We start from the raw sequence: 15,271 nt of genomic DNA on the forward strand, positions 1-15,271 counted from the left end.
TACACTTTCTTGGTGTAAACGAGCACTGATGGGTTGAGAGACAGTATATGTAAAGCATGTGTTGTTTTTCCAGCGTTTCATCTCTCTTGACAAATTAAAAATCACAGAGAATAATGAAATGGGGAGACAAAATCATCAGTTAACTATAAAACAGAGGACGAAGTGATTAAAATGGTATGTTATTTAAAGTGTCCACTTTTGCCTTCAGTTCACCTTGTGGAATATATATAATTTCAAAATCAATGTATCATACTGTATTATAGAAATTTTGTCTTTGTCAAATAAACTATTATTTTAAGTGACTATCTTTGTACATTATATATATCTCCAGCTTAATATTGTCACAGAGGGACACTGTTAAGTAAAAAACGTATTGGCTAGCAAAATTATTACAAAATAATGGTTAAAACAACTATGTGTACCAGAATGCTTTGCGCTTAAAACTAAATAAAAAATCCTGGGGGTGCCAAAGAATTGTTTATAATATTCAGTGGTTCTCAACCTGTACCAAGTACCACCTCAGAAAATATTTGGCCACCATAATAAGTGATAAATATAGAAACATAAACCTGTTACCTGCCCCATCCAATTCAACTATGTACAGTGAACATACGCTAGGGACATTTCATTTCATTTCAGTTCTTTGATTATTATTATTTTGTTCCATTCCTAAGCCAATAATGTTTCTGCTCTAACAAAACTGTCTAATCAGCACAACTGATGATATTTCTAATGTGATTAATCAGTTCTTGAATTTTCTATTAACAGCTAGGAGTGCTATCATGCCCATTTCACGACTGGAGAGCTGATTTCAACCATTTGCTTGGTCAGAAGAACTACGTGTAATATTAATATTTCATTCCACTTGTGTCTTTTCTTTTTGGGGCGACTCCTGACTCTGACTCGGACTGACGGAAAGAGACGAAGACAGACCACCGAGAGGTGTAGGTGTAGAGTCTAGAGATGGACAGAAAGAACAAAGACCATGACATTTCCAGAAACCTGTGTTAAGAAGGGGCGGGTCCAGTGACTGGGGGGGGGTAAGGACCAAGACGATCATAGATCGATATATGCAAATCAAAATTGATACAAATAAAAAATACATGATAGTCTTGTTTGATCCATGTGTTTTTGGTTAGACATAGGAGGGGCCCGGACAGGAGGCAACCCACAGAACCTAGTCCCTCCACATACCAGAATTGTACCTTCCAGTCCCGGCAGAGTAGTTCCGGAGTGGATCCAACGGATTGTGTGGCCCTGGTCTTTCCCTAGTGGGTCTGATCGAGGGTAGCTACTGGGACGTAAGTCAGGAATTGATCACCCCGGCTGGGTCACCCGAGTGAGAGGTATGATCACGAGACCCGAAACCCTGATGACCTTGGGATACATCACTGAGGATACGTCCCAGGTGCATCCAAGCGATGTATTTTTGTTCTGTGACAAATTGTACAACTTTGACTTTGAAAGCATTTCAATTGTATGTTGTTATAATATATGAAGAGTCTTTTTCCTGCACCTTGTGAAATATATAATTTATAAATCGATGTATATTTCGGTATTGTCAAATACAATTATTGATTGTTGTACCTATGTGACTGTCCTTGTGTGCGTTCTACACATTTGTCATACTCTTTGTCACAAGGGGGCACCATTTAAACACATTTACTCAGTGGTTCCTCTCATGTAGCATACTGGTATTTAAATCTTCCGGTATATGACCCATTACATTTCATCACCTATCCTATATTCTGTAACTGAACCACCATAGTTCAAGGATCTTTATGCTTAACTTATGGTTATCTAGCATATATACACATTTCACCAGAGAGTAGTGATGGGGGCACTATAGGGCACTATTAATCACTAATACTACAACAATAATAATACTATAAAAATAATAACTAAAACTTCATTCATGCAGCCCTTTTCGAGGCTGCTTCCGGAATGAATGGACGAAGATAAGGAATAGGCAAAGTACAATAAAATTACATCAGTGAGCAATTCTATCATGAGTGGAATGAAAACTGCCCTTTCACCCATAGGGTGGGTGTTGTTGTTCCCTTTAAACCACAAGGCCTTTTATTATCTGATGGTTAACAAACGCCTACAAGGAAACAATCAGTGGGAATTTGCAGCATGGACCAGTCCAACGGGTATTTGGAATTATACACCCCCACTGTAGAGCAAGGTTGGCATCAAGACCCTCTCCTTTCCCTGAAACGAAGAGCTCTCTAATCAGAACAATTTAAATTCTAGCTGCACCTGCAGGGCTGTCACGATTACAATTTTAAGTTGACCATTAATCAACACAAATAATTGCGGTTAATGATTTATTGCATTGAACATGGGAACGTTGCGCAATTTGTTCCTTTTAGGCTCCATAAACACAAATTGCACAAGGCAGATATGACAAATAACTTAAATATACAAAGAAATCACTGACACATTTAATCATTTGTAATATTTTCAACTTTCCAACTATTCTCACAGAATATTGTGGTCCGACGCGTTGTGAGCTTGTAGATTTGCAGTGTTTTTATTATTATTTGGAAATATTTTTGTAGGCTACTGTAAGTATATTTACTATATAAACCATTTGAATACAGGCCATTTTCTTGTAAAAGAGTATTTTATTGTGGTATATCGCTCATTTTACTAAAATTAATAGGCCTATTCCACTGTCTACTGCTCATTAACCTTTCACAGCCCCCCCAAATAACTCACTTGTATTTAATCTAAATGAAAGTGAGTCACCCTGACTCACCCTGACACATTTACAGACTGGGGGGGAACCTCTGTCATGTGAAACTAGGGAAGTAACCATGACACACCTGCAGTTTCGAAACCACGCCCATACCTGCGAGAACCAGGAAATGAGAGTTTAGGAACCTGCTTACTGGTGGACAGAAGAATACCGTTTTTTCATTTCGGCTCTTACTTAAAACCACGATTTCTGCCGTTTTTTGGGGGACTTTTATTGTTGATACAAGAAGACCACACACCCTGTCTGTGGTTTCAACAGGTAAGAGAACATTACTGCAGTTTATATTGTGCGCTGTGACTGACAACACAAGTAACAGGGCATTCACTTGTCTTGAGCACACAGAAGGCTTTGTTTGTTTGGCTGGTTTGAATTCCTTCCATTTATTGTGTAAATAAACAAGTAAAGTGTACTTCCAGACTAAAAACACACCCGAAAGTGGATACATACACGTAGCGACATCGTGAATTTTTTTTTTTATCTGGCGTTTATAAGATAAATAAGATAAGGCCCAAATGTAACCCTGCATAGATCCCGTGGTGGGTGGAGGCCGTTGCTGGATCGTTGCGTTTTTGCATACATAAGTAAAGTGCATTAGGCTATGTACTAGAGCTACCTGTATGGTTAGCCATGGTTCACATGACGCTCGTATGTTTCAGGGCTACGGCTACCTGTAGGGTGTAGTAGTAAACACTGCATGTTGTTGTAGGTCAAACATCAAATCAATGAGTTGCAACTAAGGAATGTTCTTCTCATTATCAAATCTCGACTTTTATATCACTTAGGTTCTGGGAAAGGACAACAATCACTGCATGGCTCATAGAAATGTTTATTAAAACATTATTTTAAATGTCAGTGAAATTACTGTGTGTGTGTGTGTGTGTGTGTGTGTGTGTGTGTGTGTGTGTGTGTGTGTGTGTGTCGTGTTATTGTGTGTGTGTGTGTGTGTGCTGCACCAGTATCTGTTTAGGATATGAGTTCCATTGGATGTTGAGCTCTGCAGTCACATGTGGAACACTTTCTGTAGCTCATTACACATTACCGACTAATGTATTGATCATCACCAATGTAGTCTTATCACATACTCTCTATACTTTGATCTGAATACGGCTGATGTTCACAGATATAAGCACATAAAGTCTGTTATTCACTGCTTTCAGAATAATGTTTTTATTTTTAAAGGGACCTTTCTTTAGGAAGTAAGTTTATAAAAGTTGATGCACCATATCTGGTATATTTATAGATTACAGCCTATTTGTTGTAAAGAGCCAATTTTATTATTTATAAATATTATATATATTCTTTCAAATAGTTTGGAACACAAAGTTATGCCTGACTAGTTATGTCAGACTAGTCCTGCATGCAAACGTAGACAATAAGCATCTAAAGGCAGGCCTGGATTGGAGCCGTGACACCCCGCAGGTTTGAACATTAATTTTACTGCTCATGTTCATTTTACTGTATCTATTTATCGGTTTTAAAAGCTGATTTGACACTAGCATACTGTAAATAGGTAATTCTCAAACCTTTACGTTTTTTTATTATTTCAAGTCCCACTTGCTAAGATCTTTACCTCTGGACCCTCACCTTCTAAGAAAACTTCATATTGGATGATTTGGTCTGACATGGTCTCTCATTTGGTCCAGAATTCATAGATGAATTCAGTGAAATTCTGAATTTCTGCTATTCTTGTATGTTTGTTCTCTAGTTGTATTAACTACATGTAATAATGATGAGGACTAACGACATCATCATTAGCGCAGCGACACATGCTCTGTATATACTAAATACCCAGCCCATTTGACACCACAGTAAACAGCTTTGGACATTGTTATGAGGTTTCCAATTCCATCCGACAAAGACGGTATGATTGACAATTGACTGTACTGTTGTTTTATATCAGGATTTTAAGCCCCAAGGTCTCCCACATGAGTGGTGTTTTGTAGTCGTCAGTCGGCAATCGGCATGTATCTTATCTGGCTAGTCCATACTTGCAAATGAGACTTTGTCTCAATGTACTAGATTATTTGTAGAATAAAGGTTATAATATCATACAAAATAGCTATATAGGATGATGACATGCAGCGAATTAGCCTCAGGTCAGAATCGAGCCTGTGCCAGCTGCAGGCAGGAAGCGCTATACCATTTTTGTGGTATGCAGTGCACGCTTACACATGAGACACCAGGGTGGCGCTGGCCCTCACCTTTTAACGGCTAGAAACCTCAAATAGAAGCTGGCTCTAGGTGGGCGACCATCTGCCTTGACCGGTTGGAGGGGGAAAGAGAGAGAGAGGGGGGGGGGGGGGGGGGGGGGGGGGTTGTGGAGGCTGCCTGAGTGAGAGCACATTGGTAACTTTTGGGCTTGTTTAAGCCTGTTAAGGCATGAATTATCAATGCTGTCATTTCAATCATAAAGGGGTGTGTGTGCACTGTAGTGTAATGTAAATTGTGAATTACTTTTAATGATTGCATTATTTACACATTATTTAATCGATTAGTCGTTCATCGAATCAAAATTGATTATTAAAACAAGCCTATATGTATAGCCTATTTTTTTTTTTTATAAACAAAAAATCAGTTGCAAAGGCTATTGTCACCCAGGAGGAGCCCTGTTGGATACTCTGTTTCCCCGGCCTCGGCTCTCTGGCCACAGCGAAACGACGCATTGTGAGCTTGTAGATTGGCTATTTTCGATTGGCCTAAAATGTATATAGGATCATTAGGATGTGGTTAATGCATGTTTTTTAAAGTAAACAAAGTAACTAGTATGTTTTCAAATAAATGTAGTGATGTAAAAGTACAATATTTAATTTGCCTCTGAGATGTAGTTGGAGTAAAACTATTGGAAATACTCAAGTAAAAATACCAAGTAAATGTACTTTACACACCACTGTCAACCCATCAGAGCCATAATCCAGACATTCAGCCATGCTGCTGGTAGTGGAGTATAATTCCTCCGGGGACCTGTCCCAGAGTCTGGCAGCTCATCACCAGGGCACCGCAGGGAGGGGAGATGATGATGATTTATTTATTTATCTCTCCTCCTCACGGGACACGACAGCGTGCCGTCAGCTGGTGCCAGTTGGAACAAACGTGTGTGTGTGTGTGTGTAGAAACAAGGGTCAGTATGTAGACTAAAGCTTGATGTATGCTTCTTCACCTGATGGCGTCACGTGCTGCTGACAATGCGTCGCGATGGGCGCAACGCGTTGTCAGCCTGTAGAGCTGCTATTTTCGGCACGCGAGAGACACCGCCGTGCGACAGAGTATAAATTAAGCATAAGCCCGGATAGGAGATTATAGAAGATGGGGATGGATGGAGAGAGCATACTATGATGATCTGTCAGGGCTTAGTTAGTACCACAATTATCCCAACGAACGGCTGCAGCCGGCTGCACTCACTAAAATCAAGAGTGTTATTGTAATGCAAGTTGATTTCACGTGGGAACCCTCTGCGGGTCCATTAGAAGTGAAATCAACACTCAGGATTTCTAACGTGCGCTGATGATGATTATGATGGTGGCAGAGGCAGCAGTGTTTTCATTAGTCCAAATGTCCCCAGCAGCAGTCGGGAGAACTTGCAGGAATTATGTAAGCGTCCGTGACGTGCTGTCATCCCCTGAGCACCGTTCATTCCCGGCTGTAACGTGGCCATTGTTTTTCTTCCCCCCCCCCTCCCTCCGTCGGAAATCGAAAAGAGGGCGTCTTTCTTGTCAGAGAGAGTTGGGCGATATAACGACCGGGACAGGAGGAATTGGGGGAAGCCCCCCCTGCTGTCGCTGGCAGGCACTGGGCATCGTGACTCGCATGGGAGTGATCTGCCAGAGAGGTTTTTTCTCCTTTCTTCCAGACTCGGGAAGGAGCTTGGCAGAGGGGTTTGAAGGGCTGGATATAGTCTTGGTGAGGCTGTAGGCTCGTGTGGTAGAAGATGATGCATGGAATCTGGAGCTCTGTGTTGAGGGAGATTCTTTTAGATATTTTACCCACTGAATTTTGTCAAATAGCAAAGATCTTCTATCTACAAGCTTATGTGTGTGGATCGCGCTCATAATTCTGCTATTTTGACAAAATATCCGCCCGTTTTTGACGAATGCCGCCAATAATGCTATGCCCAGAATAGGGGCACCAGGGTTCTTGTGGCTATAATGCCGGCGACGGTACACTTGAAGAAGATGGGATGTCAGTGATGACGGTGAGGGTGTGTGCAGCACTGACCGTGGTGGACTACTCTCGGACGGTGTAAAGCTGGTGGGAAACACACACACACACACACACACACACACACACACACACACACACACACACACACACACAGCTGTGGCTGAACGTGGTGAAGATGAAGTTCAAGAAGTTCATTACCTTAATGCAGGCGGCCATGGGGGTCGTCCCTCTTAACAAGCCGGACATGATACCCCCTGGCAGGAAACTGTGGAGAGTGAGACCCCCAGGGTGAGTGACGTGTGTGTGTGTGTGTGTGTGTGTGTGTGATATCCATTTGTATACAGTGTTTTTTAGGATGTAACTGCATACTTAGTGAACTGCAGGTTGCAGTTCAGTACCTGTGGCTCTATTGTTTATATCTGTTTTGTGAAAAGGTTACAGCTCTATATTCAGATAGTAAATTGAGTGTTTTTTCAGTAACAGGGGTCTCTCACTTTCTCCATAAACAGAAAATATTTTTGTTCACTTTATTGCACTGTAAGAGTTCTCTTTCCTGATTGGATAACATTTTTATTTTCTGATTACTAAAGAGCTGGAGAGAGTGGAAGACCCCTGTTGCTGAACAAACACTTTGGACTAGTCTAAGTCTATACTATATAGCAATGATCACAGACAGTAGACCTTTTTGAAAAAACGTCTGACTTTAAATCATGGTTGAAGCATCAAAGCAATATTTAGAGCACACAAAGGCCAGCACGTTTAATCTTGGATAGGCTACTTTCTGGAAGTTTGAGGACTCATTGAATCATGAATGCATTAAAACCTCATTTCTGAACCACTGCCATTTTTTTTATTGAGCAAAACCATGTTTGAGCTTAGCAGCGTACACCACGTGTTCCAGCATGTTGGTGATTGGGTCAGAGAGCAAGATTACAGTATTACACACACCTCTCCTCTCACTAGGTCCTTTAAATGTCAGCTTCACACCCAGAGGAATATACAGTATAATGTACGGCATACACGGCTTCAGCATGTGTCGTACATTGTAGTTCAGCATGTGGGTGGTGGGTGGCAGCCAGCTGTTTACATCCAGACACTGCTTAAGTCCCGAGAACAAGATGGTTAGTTTAAGAAGTCAAGAGACCATGGCGAGGTCAACACTTAATCACTTAAGCCCTACTGTGTATTTTACAGTATGATTGAAAAAAGAAAAAAACAGTCAGATTGAAAAAGGAGTGGTCGTTTTCTATGAGTTCACCTCCCGTGCTCCCCCACGGCGGGGCGATTCTGTCCCTGTCGGTGCATAACTCGGACGGCTATGAGTCGACTGAAGGCGACTTCGCAACGCTCGGCACGGCGACTCGCTCTCCTGAGCTCGCTCTCTCGTGGCTCAAGTCACCTTCAGACGGCGTGCCTCGGTCGGCGATTCCGAGTCCACCTTTTTTAATCGTACTGGTTTTCCAATCGTACTGTGACATACTTCATCCATCGTACAACGAATAGTGTAGATGGCTGTTCTGATCTGACATTGATCTGTTCTTTCTTTCTTTCTTTCTTTCCACCTATGTAGAGCATGTTTTTTCCCAGAGAGATTTACTAAAATATTTATATCAATTATTTTAAGCCTAGAATCCAGGATCCCGGTGAATCATTCATGACATCTTCATCTGTGAAGAAAGAAAAATGAAAACCGCTATTCAAAGGATATTTATAAAATAGTAGTATAATGAATTATTTAGAAAATCTCACAGAATCAAAGGTTTTCATTGACGTACTCAAAATAGGCACCTTAGCTTTTAACCCCTTTAACCATTATTTTAAACTTTAGCTGTTGAAAATGAGCAGATATACAAGCTCATAGTAAGTGCGGCACCGACGGCCCTATGAACTTGTAGATCTGCTACTTTTGAAAAATTGAAAATGTGTGCAAGTCTTTGAATATATATTATTTCACAGCAAATGTTTTTAACAAAGATATTTGCTTCTGGAGGTCCCTGAAACAACATATTTTCAGATGGGGGGGGGGGGGGGTCCGCGGCCAAATACAGATAATTCTGGGGTTCCTTGACATGAAAAGGTTTGAGAACCACTGATACGTTTTTCAGTAAACTTGGAAGGCATTTAGTAGGATCTGGTCTCTAGTCTTTAATAATAATGTACCATCATTGTGTATGGAACCAGCTGCTGGGTAAAAGCATCCAAACTAAAGCTTCACTGTCTACTTACAATTAGACACTCACTTTGATAGCTTTTCTGCTTATTCTTCCGCCATAGTCTGAAACTCACCTTCAGACTAATAGCGCGTAGCACTTGCCCTAGCCTCAACGACCCTGCAGGCGTACGCAAAGGCTAAACTTATAGCATATTGTGTAGACATAGCCCTCTATAGTCTAGTCACTGTAGTGTATACTATAGTTTCATTGTACAGATATTCTAAAGTTAGATGGACGTTAGATCTGAGCTCTGAGCAAGTTCTTAATAGCTTGCTTATGATCCTTGACTATTTACTATGTATTTGATGTATTACCATGTGTTGTCCTTGCCTACTGTCTACCCGCTTTGGACCATCTGCTAAATGCCTAAATTGTATTTCCATAATAAAATATATACTCTGTAAAATCCTCAATGTTCCTTTAACATCGATTTGAGATTGTACACTAGTTGAGTTAAATTTACACTGAGGGTGTATTTTTCCAAAATGGGAGAAGAGAAGAAAAAAAGAAAACGTATTACAGTACTGCAAGAATTATACTATGTATAGCCTGCCAATGCTGCCATAATATCACACTCTGAACTGTTTATAGAAAATAGTAACTTGTTCAAATGTACACTGACAATGGTTTAGGTGTGTTTGGCTAGTTTAATGTCTTTGAAATAATAAAGGACAAACTTACGTTGGTGTTTTATTATCCAAACCGCTGCATTTTGGAACACAGACCTTTGTAAGTGTGTGTGTGTGTGTGTGTGTGTGTGTGTGTGTGTGTGTGTGTGACTGTGTGACTGTGTGTGTGAGACTGTGTGTGTGAGAGAATCACCTGGTCAAATTGCCATTGCTTTGTGTTTTCTTGTACACATAAACACAGTTTGAACTTTGAGAGTTTTCAACGTTCAAGGCAAGCAAAGGAGGAGAAAGCTGTTACTAAAAATGGGCATTGTTTGAAAAAATATGTCTTGAGGATATTTTTAAATCAATGTTTATTTTACTTTTTTTAAAGTAAAATCAATACATAATCAATTGATAAAAATCAATTTTACATTGCAATCCAATTCATTATTTAACATAATTTCTAGGACTTTTACTATAAAACAGCTCTCACTTCTGTTTACTTGAAACACGTCCTGTGCCTTTAGACATGCATGATTACAACCTTATTGTCCTGATAAAACTGTTTATTGCACGCTATAGGCAAGTTGTACCTAACAGTAAACACCTATGGATTGCTCATTGCTGTCTGTTCTTCATTAGTTTATTTTTCATATCAAGTCATATTTAGTGTTTATTTTGAGCTGTTTATTGGGCTTTGCTTGCTGTGCTGTCTGCAAATCACTGTGTTGTACCGTGAAGTAGTACTACAATATATTATGAGTTTATAGTACTTTTTATGTAGTCGGTCATCATTTCGTCATTAGCAGTCTCGGGTTTGCCATTTGTTTTGACTGTAGTTTAATTCATGTAATCAATTTGCATGGTTTTTCTTGTCTTTTTCTTATAATTTCTGTACTATAACATTTCATGATGTAAATGTGTCTTTTTTTTCTCCTTTGTTTTGTTTTTCAACTGTTTTTATTGTTTGTATATTATGTGGACCCCAGGATGTGGACCCCTTCGGGTAGCATCCAAAGGGGGGTCCTAACAGCAAATAAAGAAAATAACCAAATAAACTACGTGTCTTTCCGTCTTACAGTGACCGTCACTGGGAGTTCTGTTGGAAAAGTACGAGAGACGCCCACTACCTGTGCCTCCGTCGCCTGTCTACACGCAGCTACTCTGCTATATTGATGGTACTGTACAATAATACTAATAATATAGTTGACTCCTTTGTGGTATTTGTCTGTCTACACACAGCTACTCCGCTATATTAATGTTACTGTTGTCAAAACGTTGTATGTCTGTGTGTTATTGGTTTATTTGGACCTTTACACCAGTGTTTCCTTTCGTGGAATTCTGGATCAATCAATGATCGAGGCAATATAGGATTCGAGAGAATAGAGGCTATGCACGTGACATCATCATCATACCCGGACGTTATGTGGGAACGCCTACTGAGTGGCAAAAAACGACGTTCTGGCTTTAACAGCTCATACATACAAACTGAAAAGTCCCATTTGATTGCATTAAACTACGTTAAACTCACTTTGCCAATCACTTTTCACTCGTTTTGCCACTCACTTTGTGCATACTGCATACCCTCTATATTCACAGGTGGTGATGTTTATGCTTTATGTACGATATCATGGGTAGAAGTACAATAACACTCAGTCTCAGGTCAGCGTTACGGTAGTTGATTGATTGATTGAAATATTTATTAACAGTTTGTAGAATTTACAGTACATTTTAAGCACAAACTCAATACAAAGACTGTTCTGTTCTGTTCTGTTCTGTTCTGTTCTGTTCTGTTCTGTTCTGTTCTGTTCTGTTCTGTTCACAACACTGTTCTGTTCTGCCAGAAGCACAGGACAGAGAACAATTAAGGACAAACTGAACCATAACAAGATAGGTTGTACTTGTAACATAAACAATGGCTATTAGGCCTAGTGGAGATCTGGAGACTTCTAGGCTATCAAATATAAATATATTATAGAAGTATAACAAGTATATAAAGGTTAGATATAAACAACATTCCCAAACACTTAACTGGGTTTGAACACATTTTTATGGATCCCGACTTGTGACATAAAACGTTTGGGAACCACTGCTCTGCGCTGTAAAACTTTCCCGGGACTCAAGCTAGTGGAAATAGCAGATCTACAAGCTCACAACGTGTTTCTTCATGAGCTTGTAGATTGGCTATTTTCTGTACATTTGATTTCTAATTAATGGAATTTATTTTATTTTGTCTTTTATAACTTCTTGAAATTACTGAGAGGAAAAAGAAACCCATTTCATTTGTTTTTAATTCATGAAAACGCATGGGAATGTTTTATTTTAAATGTTTTGAAATAATTATTGCCCGTTGTTTGGGAAACGGTGCTGTAAAAATGATCAGTGTGCATTTATCCATTTGTGACTGACAACCTACCATGTCAATTAAAAAGGAGATAAACGGAGGAAAAGGGGTCACTGCCCATCTATAAGGTGCACAATGCATGTAAATGTCGGATGAAAGTATACATTCTGCCTATAGTTTCTTTGTTGCATGACCAGACAGTGCTAGCCTGTCTACAGTTTCTAGACATGTTCAAGGCTATTGTTCTATTTGAATGGGACAATGCCCCTCCACACACACACACACACACACACACACACACACTGTCACACAGTGACACACATTGAGCAGATGATTAACCAGAAAGATATTTCTTGTCAATGGAAGCTTCATTTACTGACACAAATGATTCAGGACAGGAAGTCTGCTTTGCATTACAATGTGGTTCTCATTGATGGCCACTTGTTGTCCTGGGATTCTTCAATGACTCAACTAGATGTAAGGGCTTAGAAAACATGACATAGGCGCAGAAGTTTTTATTTGTGTTGTTTCTTTCAACACGTTGTGCTTCACAAGTTCACGTTTCACAGCCGCCTGCCTTGACTTCTGTGTGCGCTGACTGTGGCGGGCACGGTGTGGGCTCCCTCCCCTCACTGGTGAGAAACTGGGTAGTAAAAATGGGGACGCTACTCAGAGCCATAGAGTAAGAGTTACGAAAACTCTGTTCACTTCATGGGGCCCGTCCAATGGCGGCTCTTCTACATAGACTTCTATTGAGAATGGGTACAAGTCCTGAACCGGGAGTAGGCATAAATGCATTGGACTCAGGCAACACTCCAGCTGTAATGATCTTAAATCCCTTTATTTTAGATTGTTTTGTAGTAATCGTACAACATAAACATTACAGAGACTTTAGTTGTTACTGTACAATACTTTAAAACAGTTGGCATGTTGCACATATGCCTAAAATTGCTCTTATTTGCACCGCCCTCGTTGAAAACAATGTAACTCTTCTATTAGATGGCTCTGGGCCTACTATACCAGTGGTCGAAAGTAACGAAGTGCATTTACTTTAAGTAAAATTTGGAGGTATTTGTAGTCCTACTTTACTTGAGTATTTCTATATAATATATATATATACATACTTCTACTCTATATATCGGTTCCAAATATTGTACTTTTACTCCACTATACAATTATTTAAAAACTTTAGTTATAGGCTACTAATTACTTTGTAGATTTTGATTAAAAACACAGGCTGCATGAACCATTTCGGCCATTTGAAAATAGGCGTACACGCGCGCACACACACACACACACACACACACACACACACACACACGCGCGTGTGTGTTTTGTAGTGTGAGTGAGTGTCCTGTCTGGCATCGGGGTCACAGCGGGGTCCCGAAAAATCGATGCGAATTTTTGGAGCGATCCATCTGATCTAGCCTTCTTTAGAAACCACGTAGTAGTTCTGTTGAGTTTGTATTTGTATCTGTGCTTAATATTATTGTCTATTTTAACTTTGCCATTCAAAATGTCCCAATATATATTACCGCTTTTTTTCTCCTTTTCTTTTTGGTGGGGAAGGGGGGGGGGTATAGCCTAAGCCTACCGTACAATGTATCGCAGTTCCACCCCCGTCCTTTGTCTTGGTATATTCTAAGCCCCCAGGGGAGAGTCGGCGCTAAGTTTTTCAGTTGGTAATCTTCATGTTTTCGGTTAACTGTCGGAAAGTAGGCTAAGCGATGCGGTTCAGATATGTAGCCTATACACATTGAGCTGATTGATTCATACCCGACTGCAGAGATCGAGACCATTTGATAGTTTTGGTATATTAGGCTTGTACACATCCAGTTGGAACTATAATAAAAGTGCACCACGTACGTACCATGCCAGTGAACGGAGGGGGTCTGTTCTCGTTGAGCAGATATGCTACTCAATATTTCAATGTAAGTAAAAAAAAAAAAAACGTTAATTTACTAGAACGTGGTGTAGGCCTACACGTAAACGAAAGTTGTTGCACAATGTTATTTATTTGACTGTAGGCTTGTTAAACGTGGTATAATGTTAATAAATGGTTCCTTAACAACAGTAACGACCGTTACATGCACCTGCTGCTTGTTTGGATGCCAAAACTTTGCACTAGTCTGTTATTAATGCTAATTAATATGACAAAGACTCAATGTATGTAGCGCTAACTTGCTCTTGTAGAATGATCGCCGTATTATCATACTTGTTGTGTCGGATATCTGATCTCCGCAAGCTAACTTGGCCATCTATTGTTGTTGGCCTGTAGCCAAAAGCTCCATTCTTGTACGTCACCTTGGGTTTATTCAAATAATGTTTGTTTGTGTCAAAAACTGTTTGTCCTCTCATGTCGCAGCCATGGTTTATAATCTTACCCCACAGAGTAGTAGGCAAGTAGTATTCATTTTAATACCATAGCGTGTGTGTTACTTGATTGGAGTTTAGTGTGCGTGCATTCTATTGTCATGTGCCTTCCCATGCAATGTAGCTGTTCTACCAAAAGAGGGCAGACTAGTACAATGTACCACATGTAAGTGGTAGGCTATATTAATCTGTCAAGACAGATTCAGCTGCTGAGCTGAGCAAATTAATTTTCCCCCTCTTTTTTGCTGTGTGTGTGCGTGCCGTGCTGTGCGCGACTGACTATTAGGCTATTTCTATTTCTGTGGTGACAGGAAGGATGGGTGACTGGGCAAGTTCCAATCATTCCAAAACACTTCAATAACATGTCAGATAGGCCCTGCACAAAGTGTTTTGGGAATTCTATATTTGGCTTGTGCTCCTCCATAGGGCTGTCACGATTCCAAATCTAAGTTGCAGATTAATTATCACACAAATAATTGTGATTAACGATTTTAAAGTAGGCTAGCTATAAGCAATAATATCTCAACGTTTTAATTACTTTCTTTTGTTTGTATTCAGACAGCCAGCAATGGGTAAAACACAAAAAACAATATGTAGTCTCTGTGACACATCTAGGGACCGCAATCTGCATTCAAAGATTTTCCTAGAAGCTTTGTCACTGGTCGATTTGCCTGTCTACTTCTGACTGGTTAGTCATTTCTGCAGGGTTTTTTTTGACCAATGACAAAGCTTCTAGGAAAATATTTGAAAGCAAATTGTGGCCCGTAGATGCACGCTGGGCAAGACCTACACTGTAGACGGTATCATT

General features: G+C 40.0%; 1 protein-coding gene across 4 annotated transcripts in view; it reads left to right on the forward strand.

The window, feature by feature from the left end:
* Positions 1-2,878: 2,878 nt before the first annotated feature.
* The window catches only part of tjp2a (tight junction protein 2a (zona occludens 2)), a 59,336-nt gene continuing 46,943 nt past the window's right edge, over positions 2,879-15,271 (forward strand). For 2 of the 4 annotated variants that reach the window (XM_083794261.1, XM_083794262.1), the window contains exon 1: positions 13,823-14,021. In XM_083794261.1, coding sequence (XP_083650387.1) covers positions 13,962-14,021 — 60 coding nt within the window. In that variant the 5' untranslated portion in view covers positions 13,823-13,961. Of the gene's footprint in view, positions 3,023-10,827; positions 10,925-13,822; positions 14,022-15,271 lie in introns of those variants that run through there. The other 2 variants (XM_083794263.1, XM_083794264.1) reach the window with 2 other exon arrangements.

The sequence above is a fragment of the Protomyctophum parallelum genome (genome assembly GCF_964188405.1).
Source record: "Protomyctophum parallelum genome assembly, chromosome: 21".
NCBI classification, from domain to species: domain Eukaryota; kingdom Metazoa; phylum Chordata; class Actinopteri; order Myctophiformes; family Myctophidae; genus Protomyctophum; species Protomyctophum parallelum.